Source organism: Pogoniulus pusillus, chromosome 27 (genome assembly GCF_015220805.1).
Source record: "Pogoniulus pusillus isolate bPogPus1 chromosome 27, bPogPus1.pri, whole genome shotgun sequence".
NCBI classification, from domain to species: Eukaryota; Metazoa; Chordata; class Aves; order Piciformes; family Lybiidae; genus Pogoniulus; species Pogoniulus pusillus.
The window spans coordinates 15,096,736-15,117,623 of NC_087290.1; the positions used below are offsets into that span (position 1 = coordinate 15,096,736).

General features: G+C 40.5%; 1 protein-coding gene across 2 annotated transcripts; it reads right to left on the reverse strand.

The window, feature by feature from the left end:
* Window positions 1-1,333: 1,333 nt before the first annotated feature.
* Window positions 1,334-20,388, reverse strand: LOC135187696 (patatin-like phospholipase domain-containing protein 2). 2 transcript variants are annotated; one of them, XM_064166646.1, is made up of 9 exons: window positions 20,112-20,388; window positions 15,164-15,396; window positions 14,457-14,522; window positions 10,718-10,927; window positions 9,585-9,645; window positions 7,592-7,804; window positions 6,614-6,746; window positions 5,278-5,394; window positions 1,334-3,462 (listed from the first exon to the last, which is right to left on the reverse strand). In XM_064166646.1, the coding sequence occupies exons 1-9, from the start codon at window positions 20,296-20,298 to the stop codon at window positions 3,171-3,173; spliced, it is 1,512 nt and encodes a 503-aa protein (XP_064022716.1). In that variant the 5' UTR covers window positions 20,299-20,388; the 3' UTR covers window positions 1,334-3,170. The 2 variants fall into 2 exon arrangements, with proteins under 2 accessions (XP_064022716.1, XP_064022717.1); XM_064166647.1 differs by lacking the exon at window positions 20,112-20,388 and adding an exon at window positions 19,734-19,815.
* Window positions 20,389-20,888: the final 500 nt, after the last annotated feature.

Below are 20,888 nucleotides of genomic sequence, written 5' to 3' on the forward strand. Positions count from 1 at the left end.
CTGTTCTGTGGTAAACTACTGCCTGCTCTCTGGATCAGGAAACTGCGTCCAGAGAAGGGCAAAACAGTTGTGGAGGTTTTCTGAGGGCTGCCTGAGGGAACTGGGGTTGTTTAATCCGAAGTAAAAAGGGGCTGAGGGGAGACCTCACTCTACAACGGAGCCTCAAAAGAAGCTGGTTGGAGTGAGGTGAGAGTCAAGCTCTTCTCCAGGGAAAACTTTCCACGCTAGAGGTTGTTGTTCACAAAGCAGACAGAGGGCGTCCTGCAAAACTTCAGTCTACGGGGTATATCCCCACAGGCTCCCAAATTGCCAGAGGACACAGGCTTTTTTTATCCTAAATCTCCAACCAAAAGTGTCCCTCTTCCTTTCCCTATTGGCTGAGACACTAACAGTACAGACTGCCTCCTACATGCTCCCCCCCTTACATGTATACCCTTGGCAACATACATTGTATGATCGTTAACATTAGGCTCTACACCTCTCAATTAATATTTATTAGCCTATTAAGCCTGCATACCACCCTCAAATGTTCCAGAGTTTGGGTTCTGTTCAGTTTCTCTTTGCTTCTGCTGTCTTTGACACCTTATTTGTTAAGGAAAGATAGGAGGAACCATCAGAGAGGATGCAGGGACTTTGTTAGGCATAGGCAACAAGGATGTGGTGGAATTGCTGAGATAATCAAAGCTGGCTCACCTGCTTCCCGGTAAGTTGCTACTTGCAAGGCTACCTCCTGGTCCTCCCTTTCTCACCTCAAGTTTCATATAACAGCATCTTCATTTGTAAGGACACAGTCTACCTGTCCCATCACTTCTCCCTAGTAACAAGTGACTGAAGGAGAGGAGATGCCCTCAAGTTACACCAGGGGAGGTGTAGATTGGATATTAGGTAAATTTTCTTTACTGATAAAGTAGTCAGGCTTTAGAACAGGCTGCCCAGGGAAGTGGTGGAGACACGGTGCCTGAAGGTGTTCAGAAAGCTGCAGACATGGTACATGGACCTGGTTTAGTGGGCATGATCTTGGAGATCTTTCCCCATCTGAGTGATTCTATCATTCTGCTTTCTGAACCCAGTCACAACTTTCTCTGGTTTCTAATTGGTTTTGTTTAAATTCAGAAAGTTACTTGTGAATAACAAGTAAGTAATAGATTGCAAAGACAGGAGGTTTTAAATTACAGTGACTTTCAGGTCCAGCTGGAGCACAAGCAAGCATCTCTTACCTCACAACTATGCAACGAAATGAACACATTGTGATTTAAGTTAGTGTAGTTGAATTTTACTAAAGACAACAGAGGAGATTGTCTTTTTATTTTAGAAAAGGGAAACAAGACTGAAGTTGTACACAACAGAAGTGATTAAGATTTATTTAATTGTAGCTACTAGAACTATTCCAGTACACAGAAAGGAAGCAAAGCTTGGTATTCCTGTTTAAATTCCAACACACATTGGTAAAACTAATGCTTTGCAGAACATTATAAAATTACAGAAAGTATAAATAAAGACAATATAAAACAGATCTTGTGTCTTTTGATTGTAGTTAAGAGTAACATTCCCAACTCTGATTGCAGATTTGAGGTTCTGTACATAGAAGAAACAAAAGAGTTGAAGTAAAATAGCACCAGTGTTCTGTAGTATGGAAAGGAGAGCCTGACACTTTCTCCCATGTCTCACATCATTCTAAAATCAATTTTACCATTGTAAAATTTAGCACTTCAAGCTTAGGGAAATCACAACTGATAAATTCCTTAAAGGCCAATCCAATTCAGAAATGCTACATTTTGCTGTTTGATAGACTTGTGGACAAATGTTTACACTCCACATTTCTCTTTCCTCAGTATTATAATCTCATCACTGATTCTCCCTGCATGAGACACTTCAGTATGCATCTTCATCTATTTCCTGGGCTGCACCCAAGGTTCACAGATAGCTTCTCATTCAAGAATGTGAATTCTTTCAGGTATCACATGCCTATCCTCAAACACATTCACAACTTTAAAGCTATCGATGTTTATTCTCCTAAGTATGTGCTCATACACTGTATTGCCTTCATCAAAGACAATCTCTGTAGAGAAAATGGTTTCAAAATGCTCACTGCTCAATACAGGTATGACCTGGCTAACTTTCAGTTTGTTTGCATGCAGCTCCCTGGATTTTGATCCTTCTATCAAGTCTTAGTATTTGCTTCTTATACCAGTCAGCCTTGAAAAGCTTTCTCACTGAGACAGGAAGGACCTCTTTTTTCTTCCCTCCTTTATTAAGAAGGAAGTGAAAGGAGGGAAGAAAATCTCAAGGTGGGGTGTATGAATAAAAATAAGAGAACAATTCAGCAGCAATTAGAGAGAAGACCTAAGCATCCTTCACCACTTGCTATACATTGATTTATGTAATCTGTAAAACTTTAACACCACCTCAACTTACTGTTTGCTACTAAGAGTCACTACTTTACCTACTTTTCAATACTCAACTATCAAGCCCTTAATTACAAAATTAAAAATCCTCTGAAATCACTTGATCTGTAGGTGCTTACACATCAGGAGAACAAACATAATTTCTTATGTCCTTCTCCCTTGAAGTAGTGGAAGAGAGCCATAAAGAAGTGCAACAAGGAGTACATACATCAACCTACAGCAATACTGCTCCTATGGTATCTCCTGCACACCACTTTTCCAGAAACACAACAGTATGTTTAAACATAAGGCAAAGAGATACAGGAGGCCACTAAGGAAAAAAGCAACAACACACCACAGCTTTTTTGGGTGTATTTCCCTTTATGAAGTAAAAGTCCAATTTAATTTAAGTGCTATAAAAGTCACCCTAAAACATATTGTTAAGAATTCTCTTTTAAAAAAGGTTTTGTTATCAATGCTTGTCTCACAACCTTGAAAGAGTTGACATTTTGTTTCAAAGGTATCTCCAGAGAGAGACTGCTTACTACAAGTATTCCTACCACTGATCAGCTGGTGCTTCAACAGAACTGTAGTCTGTTACTTCTTGTAGCAGCCATTGCTTTTAGAATCCCTCAAACAGTAGAATTCCTGAGGCAGATTTGTCAGGGAGCTGTAAACAAGTAATTTTCCAAGACTTATTGGCAATAAACAAAATGATCTTTAATCCTTTAAGATGTAAATGTCTCTGCCAAATTGGAATTTTGCAAATTGGAATCTACTTCCAAATTAATACTCTGGAGCAGTATGGAAACTTGACTCAGAGGAAGAGTCCAAATCTATTTCCAGCCCAGACTCATCATGGTCTGGGAGAAAATTGGGATAGGAGCTCAAGTCAGAATGCTCCTGCATGTCAGCAGAAGCATTTTTTATAGGTGAATGCATGAAGCATGAAGATTCCCAGAGCCAGGTTTCAAGGTCCATGGAAGAGTGAGGCATTTTAAAGTGGCAGTATGAAGAATGAAATTCCATAGTAGATGGGACAGTTTGACATTTTCTCAGTGATGTATAATTGTCTTTCCTGTTTAGAAAAAAGAGAGAAAGGTTCTTAGTGCTTCAACAATCTTTTTATTACTGCTCAGAAGTCTGACAGGGAACCCTCATATAAGGAAGAATACAAGAGGAAAAACGTTCATTCTAAGTAAATTTAGTGAACTACGATATGGAACAACAAGGAAAGGATCTTCAAACAATTCTATCTACAAGAAGGTCTCTCTGCCACTACATGTTACCCTCAGAGGAAGGTTGAAACAGACTAAAAGTCACACCATATTGATGAGCTCAGAAGAGAAGATTCAAGTTTGTACATTAACAGTTAAATAATACTGATTTCCCCCCAGCTAGCCACACGAATTCCATTTGCTGTCACAGCAGTAACAGAACACTAAAAGCCATCTCAACATTTACAAGTTGAGTAGCAAATACAGTTAAGCAGCTTCCCAAATGCCATCTCTGCATTCCACTTTACAGCAGCTGATTATCACCAACCTCAAACAGCCAGAACACAACTTTCCCACACTAAAACAGCACTCCAATCGGCAGGCTCCTCTTTACCAACTCAAGAAACAGGAAATTGGTCACTGTGAATACCAGCACCATGAAGAAGCAGCTAAATAAAGCTAAAAGCAGGCACATGACTATACCCACATTTATGGTGTAAAGAAGTCAGGAATCTCATTAAGAAAATAAGGATAAAAAGGATGCTAGGTGGCATGTAGTGTGAAATAATTGAAGAGATGATGGCAGCAAATAAATATCAAGGACTACATTTCTGCTCAAAGAGATGGCCTCAAAAGCTAAATAGTGTACAAAAAAGGAAGGGAGAAAAGAGGCTACTTGTATACAAGGATTAAATGCTTCTAAATTCTGGATAAAGCTGAATATTGTAAAAATATTTACAACCTAACAATAAAAGGCACAATTTAAGATTTCCAAAGGTGTAAGGAAACCCAAGCCTCAATCTCATTAAGTCATCCATTAAAGCCAGAACCTTTTAATAGTAGGCTTTGAATACTCTGCACATTGAAAGGATGGAACACATGAATCAGATCTTTCATGACACCAATCCAGAACCTGACAAAGCTCCTTACTATAAGGAAGTAGGATCAAGCAGCTCTTCTCAGACCCATCAGAAATTCAAGTTGGGTGTTTGTAGAGCATTGCCAGGGCAAAATCAGGACCTTTGCATGCTAATTGAGAAGTGTGCTGTACACAGACCATGACAACACTTTAAGAGAAGTAACTGCTGCAGTTACACATCTCCAGCACTGCAGCTATCTCTTGGAAGCTTTCATGAAGCATTTAAGAACTCTGTTCACTCCTAACAGCTTCCTGGGCTAATTTCTATGCTGCTGCTTTTAATTCATTCCAACTATCCTGAGAGTGTCCTTCATATTAAGCTACTTTTTAATCCTTACAACCTTTCCTGCCCAGGCTCCTAAGAATCTAGTTTTTCAAGGTTTTCCAATTCTTACCTGACGCATCTGATTTAGAATACCCTGAGCAATCTTTTCCTTCTCATTGCTCCAGCTACCATGGAGCAGGGAAGAAACAAGATCTCTGTTCTCAATCCAATGCCTGCTCCATAATCCACCTTAAGAAGCATGAGCCTACTAACAAGGAACACCTCTGCATCTACTATACACATAGCAACCAATCAGTTATAAACAAGAAGCATCAGAAAATAGACTTAAACAATTCTAAGGATTAGAAGCAGTAAGAACTGTTTTCTGTTACCTTCGAGAAAACTACTAATGTTCTAAGAAAAAACTTACTGGTACTGACAAAAAAACGTGGGACTTTAATGTCACTGTCACACAGCAGCACACTACTTTACCTGGCAGTAGAGAACAGCTTGGTTTTAGCGTGGGAATAAACAGTACCAGCGATCTGACAGAGCTGTTCTTGCATCCATCGAACATCAGCAGGCATGTCAGGAAACCAGTTTACTAACCTACAATCAAAAGCAAAACACACAGTGCTTTGTAAGCAGAAGATTCAGTCTGTGTTATTATTTCTACATACCATGTCCAACACCCAACAAAGCAACAGAGCTCCACCAAAGTCTGCAGGTCCTCCCAACCTCTCCACATTTCTGTCTATTCCACTCATTGTTTTCCTGCAAGCTAAGAAAGGCAGTGCAGAGCACTGTATCTCTGATCTGAGTGTCTGGCCCATATATGCATTCCATGCCTTGTGACCAGTATTTAGGAAGCCTGAAAAATTCCTGTCTCTGCAACATCTTTCTGCATGGTAGAAACTTTCTGGTCAGTTTCAAGTTAGGTGGGAGAATATTCTGCGTGGTAGAAACTTTCTGGTCAGTTGCAAGTTAGATGGGAGAATAAAGAGCAACAGAAAAGCATACTGGAAGAACAAACAAAAGGCAGAAATAGAACAAATGTCACAAATGTATTTTTTTTCTTTATGACACCCTTAACACCTGAGGGGAAGAAGAGGAAAAGCTTGCATTAAAACTCTGGTGAAACTTGCTTCCCCCCATCCTCCAAAAAAATGGCACAGAAGTACTACATTAAGTGCCACGGAAGCAAAATATTTTACTGAAGCTGTATGTGGTTCCATTTACAGGACATCTGATATTTCAGTTATTTGCTGAAGATAAAGTCAATGACATCTTCTGTTCAAGGATTGGGACTCTCTAAAGCAAGCACAAAGTTTTGGGCTCACAATGCATTCATTTAATGTTGTTTCTCCCTTGTGAGACCTGAAAACTTAAGCCCTTTTTAAAAAAAAACCCACATTTTCAGTCAACCTAAACAAACCTGGTAAGAAAATTTATACAGTAAAGACTGGGTTTCAATCCTGACTTCAGAAAGAATGTAATGCCCAAGAATGAGCTGAATAGAGTTCAAATACTACTGCAGAGTATAATACTAGTAATAAAAGTATGTGCTCCTGAGAAAAGTCATTAAGGATGCTTCTTTCAAGCAATCAGAAGACAACTACTACTAATAAGAGTAAATTCATTAGAAAACATCTTAATATGTTTATTTATCTAGCCTTAGTCTTAAGAGGCTTTAGGGTGATGCATTACATAGGTAGAAGTAATAGCCTGGACAGATACCACTTTCTAGTGTGCCAGGATGCCTGCAACACTGAGCTCCCAAGGGAGTAAATTTTCAGAAGTGTAATAATTGTCACTAGAAGTTCCTTACCTTAAAGCCACAGAATAAGCAGACTCCACTGGCAGTGTATATGGTAGCAGCAGATAGGATATCACCCGCATTGGGAACAGTTTAGAGAACTGAGCATAGAACCCATTCTGTTCTTTACAAGCTTCCTGCAGTGCTTAAGAAGAATTATTTCAAACAATGTGTTACACCATTTGAAACTACATTTGCTCAAAGTTCAATTGTCTTCAGTCACTGTTACTAAAGAAAGCTTAGGCAAAATATAAAGAGAATTCAGCTCAAGGAGCTCACCATAAATCTTCTAATGCTCTTTTAAAATATGGGAAACAGACTCATAAAAGGCATTACACAGAATATTTAAGAGATAAGTCAAAGAATTAAAAGGATTTACAGTTGAACTCTTTAAAAATAGTTGTGTATTTTAGATAACATTCCTGTCTTGTTGGAGACTAACTCTAAGGAGTTTAATTCCGTACAGCAGTTATACCCAGCCATACCAAATAGCACACTTCCATTTTTCTTCTAGGTCACACAAGTGTCCTGTTTTGAAAATACTCACAAGCATCCACAAAAAGTGGATAAGTTACAGATTAAAGAAACATCAGAAGTGACTTTCTCCAATTAACAGTTTATTTAGAAGACAGAAAAGCCAGAAGTCTGTTTTAAAAGACAGGGGCAACCAGTCTTTGGATTTGAGGTTCACTTCTGCCTTGAAATACATACTCATAAAAGCACTGTGCATGTACAATGTTTATCCAAAACTAAATGAGATTTTGGTTCACAGCTCTGCAGTGTTGGAAGAGCTCCTTCATCCTGTTTCAATCTTATTTCTGTAGCTAAATCAAAATGTACACATTCACACTTAATCAGCACTTAAAGACCTTTGAGTTTTAATTTCATGGGCAGTTACAGATTCTGTAAATTGCAAGGAGTAAGCAAATGGAGAAAAAATAAAATCAAGTTTTCCATTTGAAGTTATAGGAAACAGCCTAAAGAATGTACCTTTACGAAGTCTAGGAGGTAGACTCTCAAATATGCTCTTCTCCAAAGGCCATGGATTTTGCTTCAGCTGGTCATCAAGTACTTCCATTTTCAACGTTTCTACTCTGTTATTTTCTGTCACTTTTTTCTTCATATGGTCAGTATGCTGCACAGCCTCATGAGGATTTCTTTTTGTGATGGACAAGTGGATATAAATTGAGTCATTCAGAATACCTGGAAGTGTCAAGAGCTTCCACTTAGTCTTGACCCACAAGTCTTCAGAATACACAAGTTACAGGTATTGTATAGGTATCTGTACAAAGGCCTATCCTGAAGGAACATGATCTGTCCAATGTCAAATACACTTGCTTTTATAATCTCACAGATACTTAACCATACTGCTCAGTCTTTTGCAGCTTTAGGTCTTACTTTAAAATTGGTTCTTAAAGGAAAAAATGAACGACTGACTGAAACTGCACTGGAAACATGTAGTCACTTTATTGCTTGAAAACAGCTTTTGTAAGTGATTTACAAGAGAGAAGGAAAACAGATGTAACATTTAACCTAGAGAAAACACCTGAAACACACCAGACATTTGGGAAATTTGAAGGGCTGGTATCACATGAGTACTTAGAGGCAGTGCTACAACAGAGGGGAGGAGAAAAGCAAGTAGGGTACAGCATTGATTTATCTGAATTATGGGTCTAAGCCAACACTGGTTGTCTTGCAAAACTGGTGCCAATTGAGAAATAGTTCTGATAATTACCTTAGAGACAAGTAGTAGATAATAAGCACAAAGTAGAAAATACAAGAAGATTATTTAAACTCAGTTCCCAGAAAACCATTATGTAGTTGTTTGTATAAGAAGACTAGTAAATTTGACCAGGATCCATACAACTACTCCTAAAAGGCAAATATTAAAATTAACTTGGCAGAAAACTTCTCTGAAGTGTTATAGATGGGAGGAAAAATTAACTCCTACAGCTGAAGCAACAACAAAGGAGACACATGATTGAGTTGTGAAAAGTTGTAATTATAATTGATTAAGCTTGCAGCAAGACAAACCTGTGACAGAACAAGAACAGAAGTGATAACAGGATCAGCAGTGTGAAAAAGGAGAACAGTGCATTACACAGAGGATGTAGGGGACAGACACCAAGGAATTGCTGCAAGGAAGCAGCTGGTGAGGCCACACCGTCAGTACTGGCTTCAGTTTTGGGGCTGTCACTACTGGAAAGACATTGACATGCTGGAGCATGTCCAAAGCAGGGCAATGAAACTGGTGAAGGGTCTGGAAAACAGGTTTGGTGATGAGTGGCTAAAGAAACTGGGGTTGTTTAGTCTGGAGAAAAGGCAGCTGAGGGGACACCACCTCATCCTCTACAACTACCTGAAAGGAGGGTGGAGCAAGGTGAGTGGTCAGTCTCTTTCTCCTAGTACCAAGTGATGGGATGAGAGAATATGGCCTTAACTTGCAACAGAGAGGTTTAGGTTGGATATTAGAAGAAAAGCCTTCACTAAAAAGTTTCTCAAACACTGGAGCAGACTCCCCAGGGAGGTAGTTGAACCCCATAACTGGAGGTCTTTAAAAGACGTGAATACATGCTGTTAAGGGACATTGCTTAGCATCAGGCTTGATGCAGTCAGATAAAAAGTTGGCAAAGACTTTCAAGAGCATTGAGTTCAGCCATTATGATTCTTTATGATTCCCCAGAATTCGAATTTCTTGGCAGTTTCACTTAACAATACCTTAACATTGACTGCATACAAACCCACAAGTTCAATTTCTCTGTGGCAACACAACTTACCTCAGGTGAATAGTTACCATAACTCTTACCATGATCCCTTCAAAACCATCAAACACCTAGCTCCTTCTTAGCTACATACAACCCCCTTGTCTCCCTAAAAAACCCAACACAAAACCAACCAAAAACTACAACAAAGCAAAACCAACCAACCCACTTCAAACCTCAGGTTAAGACCACATCAATAATTATCCTCAGTTGCAACATACCATTCTCTTTCAAGAATTTAAGAGCATCTGAATATCCTTGTTCACAGATCTCTCCTAGTACCTGTAAGCATAGAGTAAATGAGTCAGAGAAAAGGATATGCAACTGAAGTTCAGCAGTTTGCAGAATTAAAAGCCTCTTCCATTCATCCTCAATTCTTGTAAGAAATAATGACATTAACATCTCTTATAATTCAATATATTCAGGTTAATATTCCTACTGTGTTGATGTGTATATGAACTCTCAGCTATCACAGATGCACTGAATTATTTACCTATAAGGACAGCATTTTAGCAGTTGGTAAGAATTCCCTCTCTACTTGTTTCTTTGACTAGAAGTTCAGCAGTTGTAAACAACAGTGAAACAGAGTGGCTTGGAGTAATGCTAATTCCCTTCCCTCTTGGTGTTTCCCACCTTCTAAAACTATGTAAAGTCATCTGTGCAATTCTTGCACTCAGATTTAATCTTTCATATGATAACAGATGCAGTGCCAGCTCACTTTCACTGTAGTCCTAGACAACCAAACCAAAACCTGAAAAAGTATGAATGCCTACATGAATAGAACATATGGCCCAAAAGCAAAGTGCCCCCAAATCTCTCAATTTAAGAAAAGTATATCTGTAGCAGCCAGGAACACTGCTTCTCCTCTGTATTACACCCCAAGCCAACTGGCAAAGTTTGTTTTCATTTTTTCAGCTTCCCTAACAGCAATTCTAGAGCACTTCCCCCATCAAACCTGCAATTAACAGAGCTCAGCAAAGTTTAAAGGCACGTTGTCTGCATGAATTATTGAGAACTTAGAAAACCATGAACTTCTAAGTTCTGAAGTGCTTGGTGAGTAGGTAAATATGGAAGCCCTACAAACTGACAGTTACTGATTCACCAGTGTTGATTTTATGATGGAATCCTGTGCTAATTGCTGAATAAATACTGAAGGTCAACAGCAGGATGTATTTTCAGTCTGAGAGAGACTAAAAGTAAGGAGAATTATGACAAACTATGAAAAAATAGAAACAAATTTCATCAGGATAGTTTGTGTAAGTAGATGAAATGCTAAGATTACTGTAGCTGTCTACAAAATCAAGGCTTTGATAGGGGAAGATGTTTGAGTAACTATGTAACGGCAGTGACTTACTTTAGGCTCTGGTGGAAAGAGTGCTTGTGTCAAACGATAAAGATTCCCCAGACTGAACTGAATGCTGGTGTTGGTCACATTCATTTCATGAAGGCTGGCAGAGTTGCCCTTTGGGCAGATATCACACTCCCCAGCAAATGGTGAAACTGTGATGGTATCCTTAGATTCGTAGTGAGGCAAGTTGTCGCTGATTCCTCCATCCACATAGCGCTATGAAAAATGGACAGAAATAAGAAGTCTCAAAGGCTGAAAACGTCTAACGAGCAGATTTCCCATGCAGGAATTCAACATCATTTAAGACTGCAACAGAACAGCCTCAGCCTATGCTCTAAGGCTAAGCATCCTTTGTCCTCTAATGCTATTTGTTATTTAAAAACCATTCCCACCCATCACTCCACAGACAGCCTAGAAACATTCTAATTGTAATGTTTCTATATGTTTGAAGTGGACTTGCTCTTTCTTAAAGATCATCATCCTACACAACACGCAGAGAAAAAGTAGCACAGCTGACTCTTCTTCCTCAAAGGAGAGCACCAACCAAAGAGCTATCAGGGTAGTTCTTCAGAAAGAATAAGAACAAAAGAAGAGCTCTACATTTCAAAGCTCAAGTTCCATAGTACTAAATGATTCAGTTAGGATAACAGTAACTTAAAATTACTCTTATTGCTTAGAATTTGATATGAAATAATACTAAATATTTGGACATGAAGAAACTCCAAGTAAATATGGGTAACACTTCAGAATCCTTGCCAGTGATTTTGGATTGCAAATTATGCTTTGAGTGTAAGTTTAGAAACTTATTCAGGTTATGCTTTTGTCTCCTTCACTTTCAGTTGTCCATTTCTGCAATTTTAGTGCCTCATCACCTCACACATCCAAAAACTGAAGAGTGGTACTGTGGGGTACTAGTCTGTGGTTCATCAGCTGCTATGGCCAAATGCAACTCCTCCAGTCAAGCACATGAGCCATTTTTTCAGTGGACCAGTTGTAACCAGTTTGTTCTGACAGTTGCAAAAAACCACTCTGAACTACCAGCTTTGCTGTTTAGTGGTTCCATTTTCCTTCTTCCTAACTAGGTGAGAGACATAACTAGTAGGTGCTTGTAAAATGTCAAGGTAACAGAACAGGTGTTGAAAGGAGAAACAACCTCAGTCACCAATTTCATCTGCCCTGATATGCACTTGTTGACTATTCTGATAAACAAATTAGGAATTCTGAAGAGGACAACTTAGAGCAACTTAAAAACTACATAACTTAATCCAGAGTAGCCTGTTCCTGCATGTCAGATTTCTTGTATACTCTTCAGACCCATTTGCATCACAGGAAATTTGTCAGTTGCTGCATGCTATCACCAAGGTACATGTGCAGTCACCAAGTCCTTTGTGGAAATGTCCTGGAGTCTTGGATACCCCAAATTCCTCTCAGGCTGTGGTTTGAATAGGAGAGGAAAGGCTTGAAAAACCTGGTTTCCCCCCCCCCGCCTTGCAGGCTTGAAGTGGAGGAGAAAAGGGTCCTTCTGGCACGAGGGGTGCCCCATGCAGATGTCCACTCTGGAATCGGGCTGGGGATTGGCTGTGGGTTTTGTGCCTAGGAAATGGTAAATCAACTCATTGTCTAGGAAGGATATAAATATTGGGGTACTGCCCACCTTAGAGTTCTACCCCACCTGGATAGTTCCTGCAGAGTCCCCTAGTGCTGCAAAGGACAAGCTCCTGAAGGACCTGACCGTCCCTGCTTTGGACAGCTTCCCACCATGAGCACTCTTTTGTGCAAGCTTAATAGGCCTACGGAGCCTCAGATGTCTTTTGAAAGAGAGAGAGAGCTGACAAGCATCTGGACTCCCCTTTCTCTCTGGTATACTACTCACAGGTGAGTTAGGCTAACTTTCTGTTCAGCCTAATTGATACTGGGAAAAGCTGTGTTTATAGCTTAGCCTTTTCCATTTCCCGACTTCTAAAACAGACAAATTTATCTATAGTGTCCTTTGTAAGATATTCGCAATCACACCGAGTCTGCTAATTAAACTCAATTAATTTCTGTATCTAGTTCTGGGGGCTTGGTTTCAGGAAAATAAACTAATTCTATTTATATATATATATTCCTGACTCGGCCACATTAATTCCCTGCCTCCACAACAGGAAACACACAAAAGTTTTGGCAGAGGAGAAGCCATAGCATGCAACCTTCTCATTACGTTATTAAAGGTCACTGTCTCAGACACACATCTGAGTCACTGTTCTACAGAGGTTATTGGGTTTAATTGCTTGGGGTTTCTGGCTATCTGTTCCCCCCAGCAAATTGTTTAATCTAAAACCATTGCTGTGCTTGAAGGTTGTTAAAAAACACCCAAGAGAAAACATCCACCTGGCAGTTAAATATGCCTACTCAAAAGACACCCTTAAATCTGTGAAAGCAAGCCAGCAAAGATGGTACCAATACACACTTCCATCTTCTACTGTGTTTAAGCACTACAAGCCAAGCACATGCAACTGTGCTGTTCTTACCAAGTTATATCAAAAACACTTCCTAAGCACTAAAATGATACAAAAACAACTGCAAAGATCAAAAGGATAGAATGATTCCTGTCTTCCCTTTCCTTCAAAATTGGACCAAATAAAACATCACTTGAATGTTTTTGTACTCTGAACCAAGTCTTTTAAAATAACATTGTTGTCTGGTGACAAGGACTGAATAGCCAGATTAGCCTGGATCCACCTAAACCTTGGATTCAGTCCAACGTCCTGTTTTCATAACACCTTTAATCTGCAAGACTTTAAGGAGACATACAATGTTTAGAAGTACAGATAAAGAAAACTCCCTGTACAGCTCTAATCACTTTTGCTTAAATTTCAGCATGGAGAAGAAAATACCATTTTGCATGTAGCCTTGACCTTTTAGCACTTTCAGATTGCCTTGAGAACAGCCACTGTTAAAGATGTTAAGGGTGTGTGTTTTTTAATATTCTTTCCTTCTCCTTGTGTAAGAAGCACAAAAGTTACAATACTGTAACAAAAATATGTGAACCTTACTGCTTTGATTTGAAATGCACAGCTGCTTCCAGACCTGTTACATAATCTACAACAAACCACACCAACTTTTCTGTAGTTGTTGCCCCTTTAACAGGGGATTTTAGAAAACCCAGTACAGCCATTAAGTAGTAAGAGGTTCTCTAACCTAACCAACAATTCATGTGAAGTAATAGAACAGACTAATATACTGAGACTAACTTTAAAAAGCAGCCTTTCTTATAGTGAAAGTGATGGAAGACATTAAAAAGCTTCACTTAAATCTAACTGAACACGGAGCTTGAATCCAGTTTTAAGGCAGATCTATCTAAAGAAAGAGCACAAAAGATATACAACCAACTATCCTGCAAGATTTATTTTTAAGCAAACAAGTAGAAATGACCCTTCCTACAGATTTGTGGAGGTGAATGAGTATCATTTTTTTCAATAAATATTTGTCCCTAAATATTTGCTAGCTTAAAAGAGCCTCTTTTAATTACTGCACCAGCAAGCAAGAAATTTAAGAGCCATGTATGTGCATGTTTCACAGGCTAGAGCAAAAGTATGTCATCTTCCACACAGTTGGTGTTTCCTTGCTTTTGGGGAAGTTGTAAAATACAGTTAGGTACTAGAAGCTACGATGAAGGTATTTACTTTTAAGCAGGATAACAACAAATAAATACATACTGTCTCTTAATAGCATGAATTACATTTATGTCTTAATAGAGACTTACCACACCTCTAAATGATGGTGGAATTAGGCCACAATAAATAGGGACAAATGAACTACAGATTAAAGCCTGCAGAAACATGAGACATATATGTTAAATAGTAACTGTTCTATTATCAAAATCATCATTTATCTTTATTTCCTCAGCAAAAACAACTGTGCAATGTCAAACAGTCTTTCAAACACAATGAAAGCATTCCACATCTCTTCTTTAGAATATACCCACACCCCACTAAAAAAAACCCAAACCAAACCACAACCAACTGCTGTCTATAAGACTCACTAAAAGACCATTTCTAGAGATGCTAATTGATAAGTTTATGATCATTCATTCAAGCTATACTTGTCTGAGTAATTAAACTAACTGGGAACCAAGTCTCAGCATTTTGGGACCATGCAAAACTTTATTTTTGACAGTCTCTTGACCACTGCTTTTAGAGTAATGACCTTAAAATGTCATTCATGAGGAACACAGCTGCATTAGATACTCTAGTCTTTAAAGTCATTTATCTATTTTAAGACTGACCCCTCACACCTTTTAACTAAACCAGTTCATTGATTCAGTGATGGGAAAAATAAGCAAGTCAATTTAGCATAAGGAAGCAGGAATTAAGGTACTGTCAAAGTCACAATATCTTAACAGGGAAATCCAATCCATTGCATGGAGTTAAGATTACAGAAACTCTTAAAAGTTGCCAGAAGTACACATACCTGGACAACTTCTTCTTTTGAGTTAAAATTAGATATCAATGCATTTTTGCCATCTGATACTCTGGTTAGTGAAATACACAGTCTGCCTGATGATAACTGGTGAGTGTTTTCTGGAAGGTTTCTCATCAGTCCATCTCTTATTATCTTGATCACATTAAATGAAGGATGAAGAGGACCAAGATTTCGCTTTCTAGCTTCTTTAGCTAACGCCAGAACATCTGCACAAGCCTGAGCTGAAAATAAAATGCATTTATTTTAAAACCAGAAGACATGTCAAAACCTATAAACTTCCAGTAATAAAGCATGTCTAGAGCTCCAACTTTTCTCTTTGACTGCTAGCATGAGAACTCCAACAGCTCTTATAGATAACGGTTTTTAACAAGAGTTTAGGAATTTCCTGAGGGGAAGAGAGGTCACTTCAGACTCAGACAGAACTCCTGGTGAAAATCCAGCCACAAAGTTACTCATACGACACTTGTAGTAGGATTTACTCATTCTAGAAGCACATTCTTAAGAAACAACAACAAACAAAACACCCAAATGCACACACACAAACCCCCCAAAGACTATTGACGTTCCTTAAACATATATGCACAGACATTCCATAAGCAACATCCATAAAAACCTAGAGAGCATCACATACAGATTTACAGTTCACAGTATGGCTGCTAAAGCAGAGCACCTGAGTTCATCACAGCTAGCAACACTTGTTGAACTTCAACCGAACTTAAGGTTTCAGGGCATCATTTATCTTCATTTATACACAAAACCAAATGTAAGCTTATGGTAAGGACCATCAGGAGGCAAGTTTTTGAAAGCCATGGGTAAGGAACGCAGAGGAGATCTGCACCACCTCATGCAGGTCTCCCCCTAAATTTTTTACCTATCTGTAGCAGATACACAAGATGTTTTTTCCACCTACCAAATCAGCAGGAAAATGGATTCAACCACTACAGAAGACACAAGTGTTCCTGAAAAATGCTGAAATCATTCTTAACAACCACACACCTAGTCAGAGTGGGAACAGCAGCTCATCCACCTGCAATGCTTTGTTTGTATTTTTAATGGCTCATCTTCAGCCTACTATCCACCAGTAGCCCCAGGTCTCTTTCTGCATAGCTGCTCTCCAGCCACTCTGTCCCCAGCCTATAGCACTGCTTGGGGTTGTTGTGGCCAAAGTGCAGAACCCTGGCTTCTCTGCCAAGTCGTGACCCTGGTTTTCCAGTAGTTTCTTGTCAAATGTAAGCTCGAGTTATTACTTAAGTTTGAAATACAGTAAGATCTTCACTCATCTGCACTGCAAGCCTGTTTCGGCAGAAAAAAATAAACACAGTAAACCTCTGCCTCTACTAACACTGTAATTTACCTCTCACTGTAAGAAGTGTCAGGGAAATACCAGCTCACTTTACATACCCCATTAAAGGGCTGTGAAACTGATGACCTGTAACAGTTTAGATTCAAGTTCTTTTCATTTCAGCTTCCTTTCACGAAGTAATTACCCATCGAAATGAAATTTGATTCAACATGTAAGAATTTCTACAGTTGAGGAAATTACAGGGATAAAAAAAGACAAAAAAATCAACTTCACATATTTCATCTACTGCTACCTATCTTACAAGAAGGGATACCCAGCAGAAGATAATGTTGTGTCAATCCAAGAATATTGGATTGTGATAGTAAAATAGAGAAAATGTAAAACAAGATTGTTCATTATTAATTCAACAGAGTGCAAAGTAGTTCAAACGAGATCCTCTCAAAAAGAGACAAACAGCTAAAGCTAAATTCAGACAGATTTTAGGCTGAACTTGGTGCATCTGCTTTATTTTTTGAACTGCAAAAGGGCTAAAAATGTAATGCTTGTATTAAATGTGAACTGTTTCTAGTTGTATTTTTATATTGCTGCTTATACTTCTATATTCCTATTTATAATGGTTAAATAACTATTAATTTGTTTCCCACAGAGTAAAAATATTTACAGCCCCTACCACCACTGTGAAATATGAGATCCCCATGACCTCTGTGGCAAAGATTTTGCAAGAGGAGTGCACCTAAACTGTTCCAGTCTGGAATAGCCTATAATGCACTTCATCCCCACAAGAACAATTACCACTAAGATTCTCTTCCTACCTCCCCCAATATTCAAGGAAGGAAACTCCTTCAGTCTGGAAAAGCACATTTTTTTCCATTCAGTGGCCAATGTTTACATTTATGCAAACCTGAACAAGTAAAATTAAGCAGAACTCCCCTCTCCTTTGTTTAAAAAAACCTGGCTACAAACCTGTAAGAGATTAAATATGCACAGTAATTTTAGTCAGAAATTCTGTCTGTATATATACATACACACACTGAAGAGTTTTAGATGCACCAAGCAGCACAGTAATTCAGGGCTGGGTCCAGTCAAGTCCTGAACACCTTCAAGGACAGAGATCCCACAACCTCTCTGTTCCAGTATTTCGTTACCCTTAAGATAATTTTCTTTTCCTCATATCTAATAGGAATTTTCCATGTTTCCACTTGTGTCTGCTCCCATCCTTCTCATTCTTCCTCTACCTAGACAACTGACAAGAATCTGGCTCTCTTCCCACAGTGAAATGCAGCTGTGAAAACAGGTGAGACTTACAATAACTGCAAAAATAACAAATACTGTGTTCAAAAATCTATCACCATAAGGGAAGCATCCAATATGAAATGTATTAAAATTACTAGCTTATCAAACAAGCTTCTTTAGAGCTTATTTACAATTCTCTGCTTTCACATAAACTCACCAAAAAATAACAGCATGAAAGATACAGAATTAACATAAGAATATCGTATTGGTCTGATGAATTTAGAAAGATTCACAGTTTAGAATATAGCAGGTTTGGAAGTGTCTTTCAATACTCCCAACTGCCTTTTTATTTTTAATGAATAAAAAGAAAGGTTGCAGAAGAAATGCAGTTGCCCACGGAACACAACATGTTGGGCAGTGACTGCACACATGCTAGCTATTCCATTAGAGGAAGGCAAAAATCTCAATTGCCAAGTGAATCATTTGATGTCTGAAAGTTTCAACTATTAAAATGCTGAAAGTTTTAAAAGCTGTTAATAACACACACTTTCATGCAAATGATACCACTTTTTGTGCTTTTTAATGTTTAGTCTTCCTTAAATTCTGAATTCCTTATGACAACTTCCACGTTAAAATTGGATATACACTAAAAAGTAGTCATTGTGGATAAATATGATTTGCTTTAAAAGCTGGTGTTAGGCTTACAGCAACTCAAGTGTGCTGTTAGGACACTGCAACAAAATTAAATTATAAACTTTAAGTAGCACAAGTTTGCTGCTAAAGCTTTGAAGGAATTAAGCATTTGTGACCAAGATCAGTGGCTAAGCAGCCAGGACAAGCATTTCACAGCATTACTCTCTTGCACATACAGAGAGCTTTTGTTTGTTTTAATCACTGAATTGTTCCCTGAGAAATTTAGAAGCAAAATCCAAATCCTCTCCAAATTCTAAGCAAGTATTCACTGTTTTCCTTTTCCATCCATAAGATGGAATATGGAGTTACAAATCCAGTTCTAAACTTGTTGACGAAAACAATCAATGTTGAGTCGTGAATTAGAATTTAATTTATAAGGAAAACCATTTTCAGATTTCCAGGTGTTTAATACACTTTTTTTGACTGCAGTCATCATCCTAAGCAACTTGTTATTTTACTTGTATCAAGCTTGTTGCAATATCTTGCATATTCACTTCTAATTCACTAGGAAAATGCATACTTGGGTTCTCACAGCCCCTAAATACACAGGAGGTATGCAGCAGTTTTCCTGTCGCTAGCATAGCAGTGCTTACTACACAAGAGAGAGTTAGTTACAAACTAACATCTTTTATCCAGAGGAAATACAAACCAATATTAACTCTATTACTTAAATCACAATTAAAATCAAGTATTTCAATCAGTCCACTGTTAATAATCATACACCCAAGCAACCTATGGCACATACGCTGTGCACAGATTAAAGAGGAAAAGCATGTTAAAGCTAACCTAAGCCCTGACCTTAACTCTCTTAGCCTTACCCCAAGAAAGCTTTAGATGAAGCAAGTTAAAGCTAACTGCAACTTCGTTTGTGAGGCTAACTGCAGAGGAGATACAATAAAGTGCCAAGTACTTTCGTTTCAAGCTAGCAGTAGGGTTAGCCTGCTCTGCAGGCGGTGTGTCAGGATTCATCTAACTCCCAACTCTCCCAACCCTGCTTTGCACAGAGGCAAGCGCAGATGGCATCGACCAGCTACTTCCAACTCCGACACCAGGAGGCACAGAAACGGTTTAGGTGGACACAAGGTGGCCCTACACCCGGGGACATACTCGAATGAACGTTAAAAATCAGATGACGCTGCCTCAAGGCCACTTCTTGAGCCCAGCAGGCCGGCAAATACCCACGGCGAAGACGCACTAATGCTACCACCTGCTTCTTACCTCGCCTCGAAGCAACACGCTGCCTTTACGCATTTTACTTAGCGGCAAGCCGTGCACAGAGCGAGATGTAGGGGATAGATAAACCCAACAGAGTACAAAACCCACACCAACCTGCGCTACATAGCCCTTCGGATTTCAATCTACTGAAAAGCTTCATACGCCTCTCCGCGGGGAGAAAACGAACAAGAGTGAAGAGAGGCTCTCCAGGGAAGGGCAAACCCAACCCAGTGCCAGCTCGCCAGCCCCGCGTCTGTCCCCCCCGCCTGTCCCCGCTATCCCGCAGTGCCGGCAGGCCGAGGCCCTCTCCGGGGCCACCGTCGCCGCCGCCGCGACCGCCACACCTGCCCAGTCCCGCAGGCCCGCTCGGCGGTACGCGCGGCGGCTCGCCTCGCCTCAGTCTGCCTCCTCAGCCTGCAGCCCAGCTCCCCTCAGACCGTCGGAACCCCCGTGCTGCCACCGCCCCCGCCGCAGAAAGGCGGAGCAGCTGACCCAGAGAGCCGCCTCCGATGAGCACGGCTCCGGCAAGAGCCCCGGCGGAGGCACCGTAGATGTGCCGGGCGTCGCGGATGATGTGTGGAGCGCGCTCCTGCAGGCAGGTGGCAGCGCCGATGTGGTAGACGCCCAGGAAGCCACAGCCGGCGAACGAAACGCTCCAGCCACGCTCACGGTCCAGCATCGTTACCGGCGGGTGGAAACGCAGAACTCAGACAGCACAACCGACACCGCAGCCACGCACCAACTGGGGTGCGGGCGGCGCGTCCCTCCTACCCGTTCGCACGGCGGCCGCGCCCAGCTCCGCCGGCCTGCGCAGCAGCCAATCCCCTGCTTTTGCCGCTGTGGGCTCAGGTCGCCTCAGCCAACCCAACGCCAGATTGCAGGCGAAACCCTTCCCCGCCCCGGGCAGACGGAGGGGGCGCGGCAGGCGGTGACGCTGCGTAACCGCGGCGACGGGTCTCCTCGGTAGCCTCAGAGGTTTCGCCTTGGGCGGTCTCTCCGAGTTCTCCACCTTCTCTGGTCACCGGCTTTCTGTCTCCAGGGGCGAATGGCTTCTCCCTGACCCCTGAGGCAGTCGGGCGGGCGGAGCGCGGGTCTTGTCCAGTGTGCCGTGGCCGCGCAATAGGGCCGAGGGTGGGTGAGGTAAAGCTGTGGCGGACGGGTTGTGGTCGTCGGTTAAGACAACGCTGGGAGCTGCTACCGCTTCTGCTTCTGTGTAGCGGGACGCGGCACAGCTCCCACAGCCTGTGAGCAGCAGGAGGTGCGGCTTTA

Excerpts from the sequence above, each read along its gene's own strand:
- LOC135187696 (XM_064166646.1), bottom strand. The coding sequence starts at position 20,298 with ATGCTGGACCGTGAGCGTGGCTGGAGCGTTTCGTTCGCCGGCTGTGGC. Across the intron at positions 10,928-14,456 it reads CACCATCATTTAGAGGTGTG|CGCTATGTGGATGGAGGAAT; the intron begins GTAAGTCTCTAT and ends CATTTTTCATAG. Across the intron at positions 3,463-5,277 it reads AAGCTGTTCTCTACTGCCAG|GAAAGACAATTATACATCAC; the intron begins GTAAAGTAGTGT and ends TTTTCTAAACAG.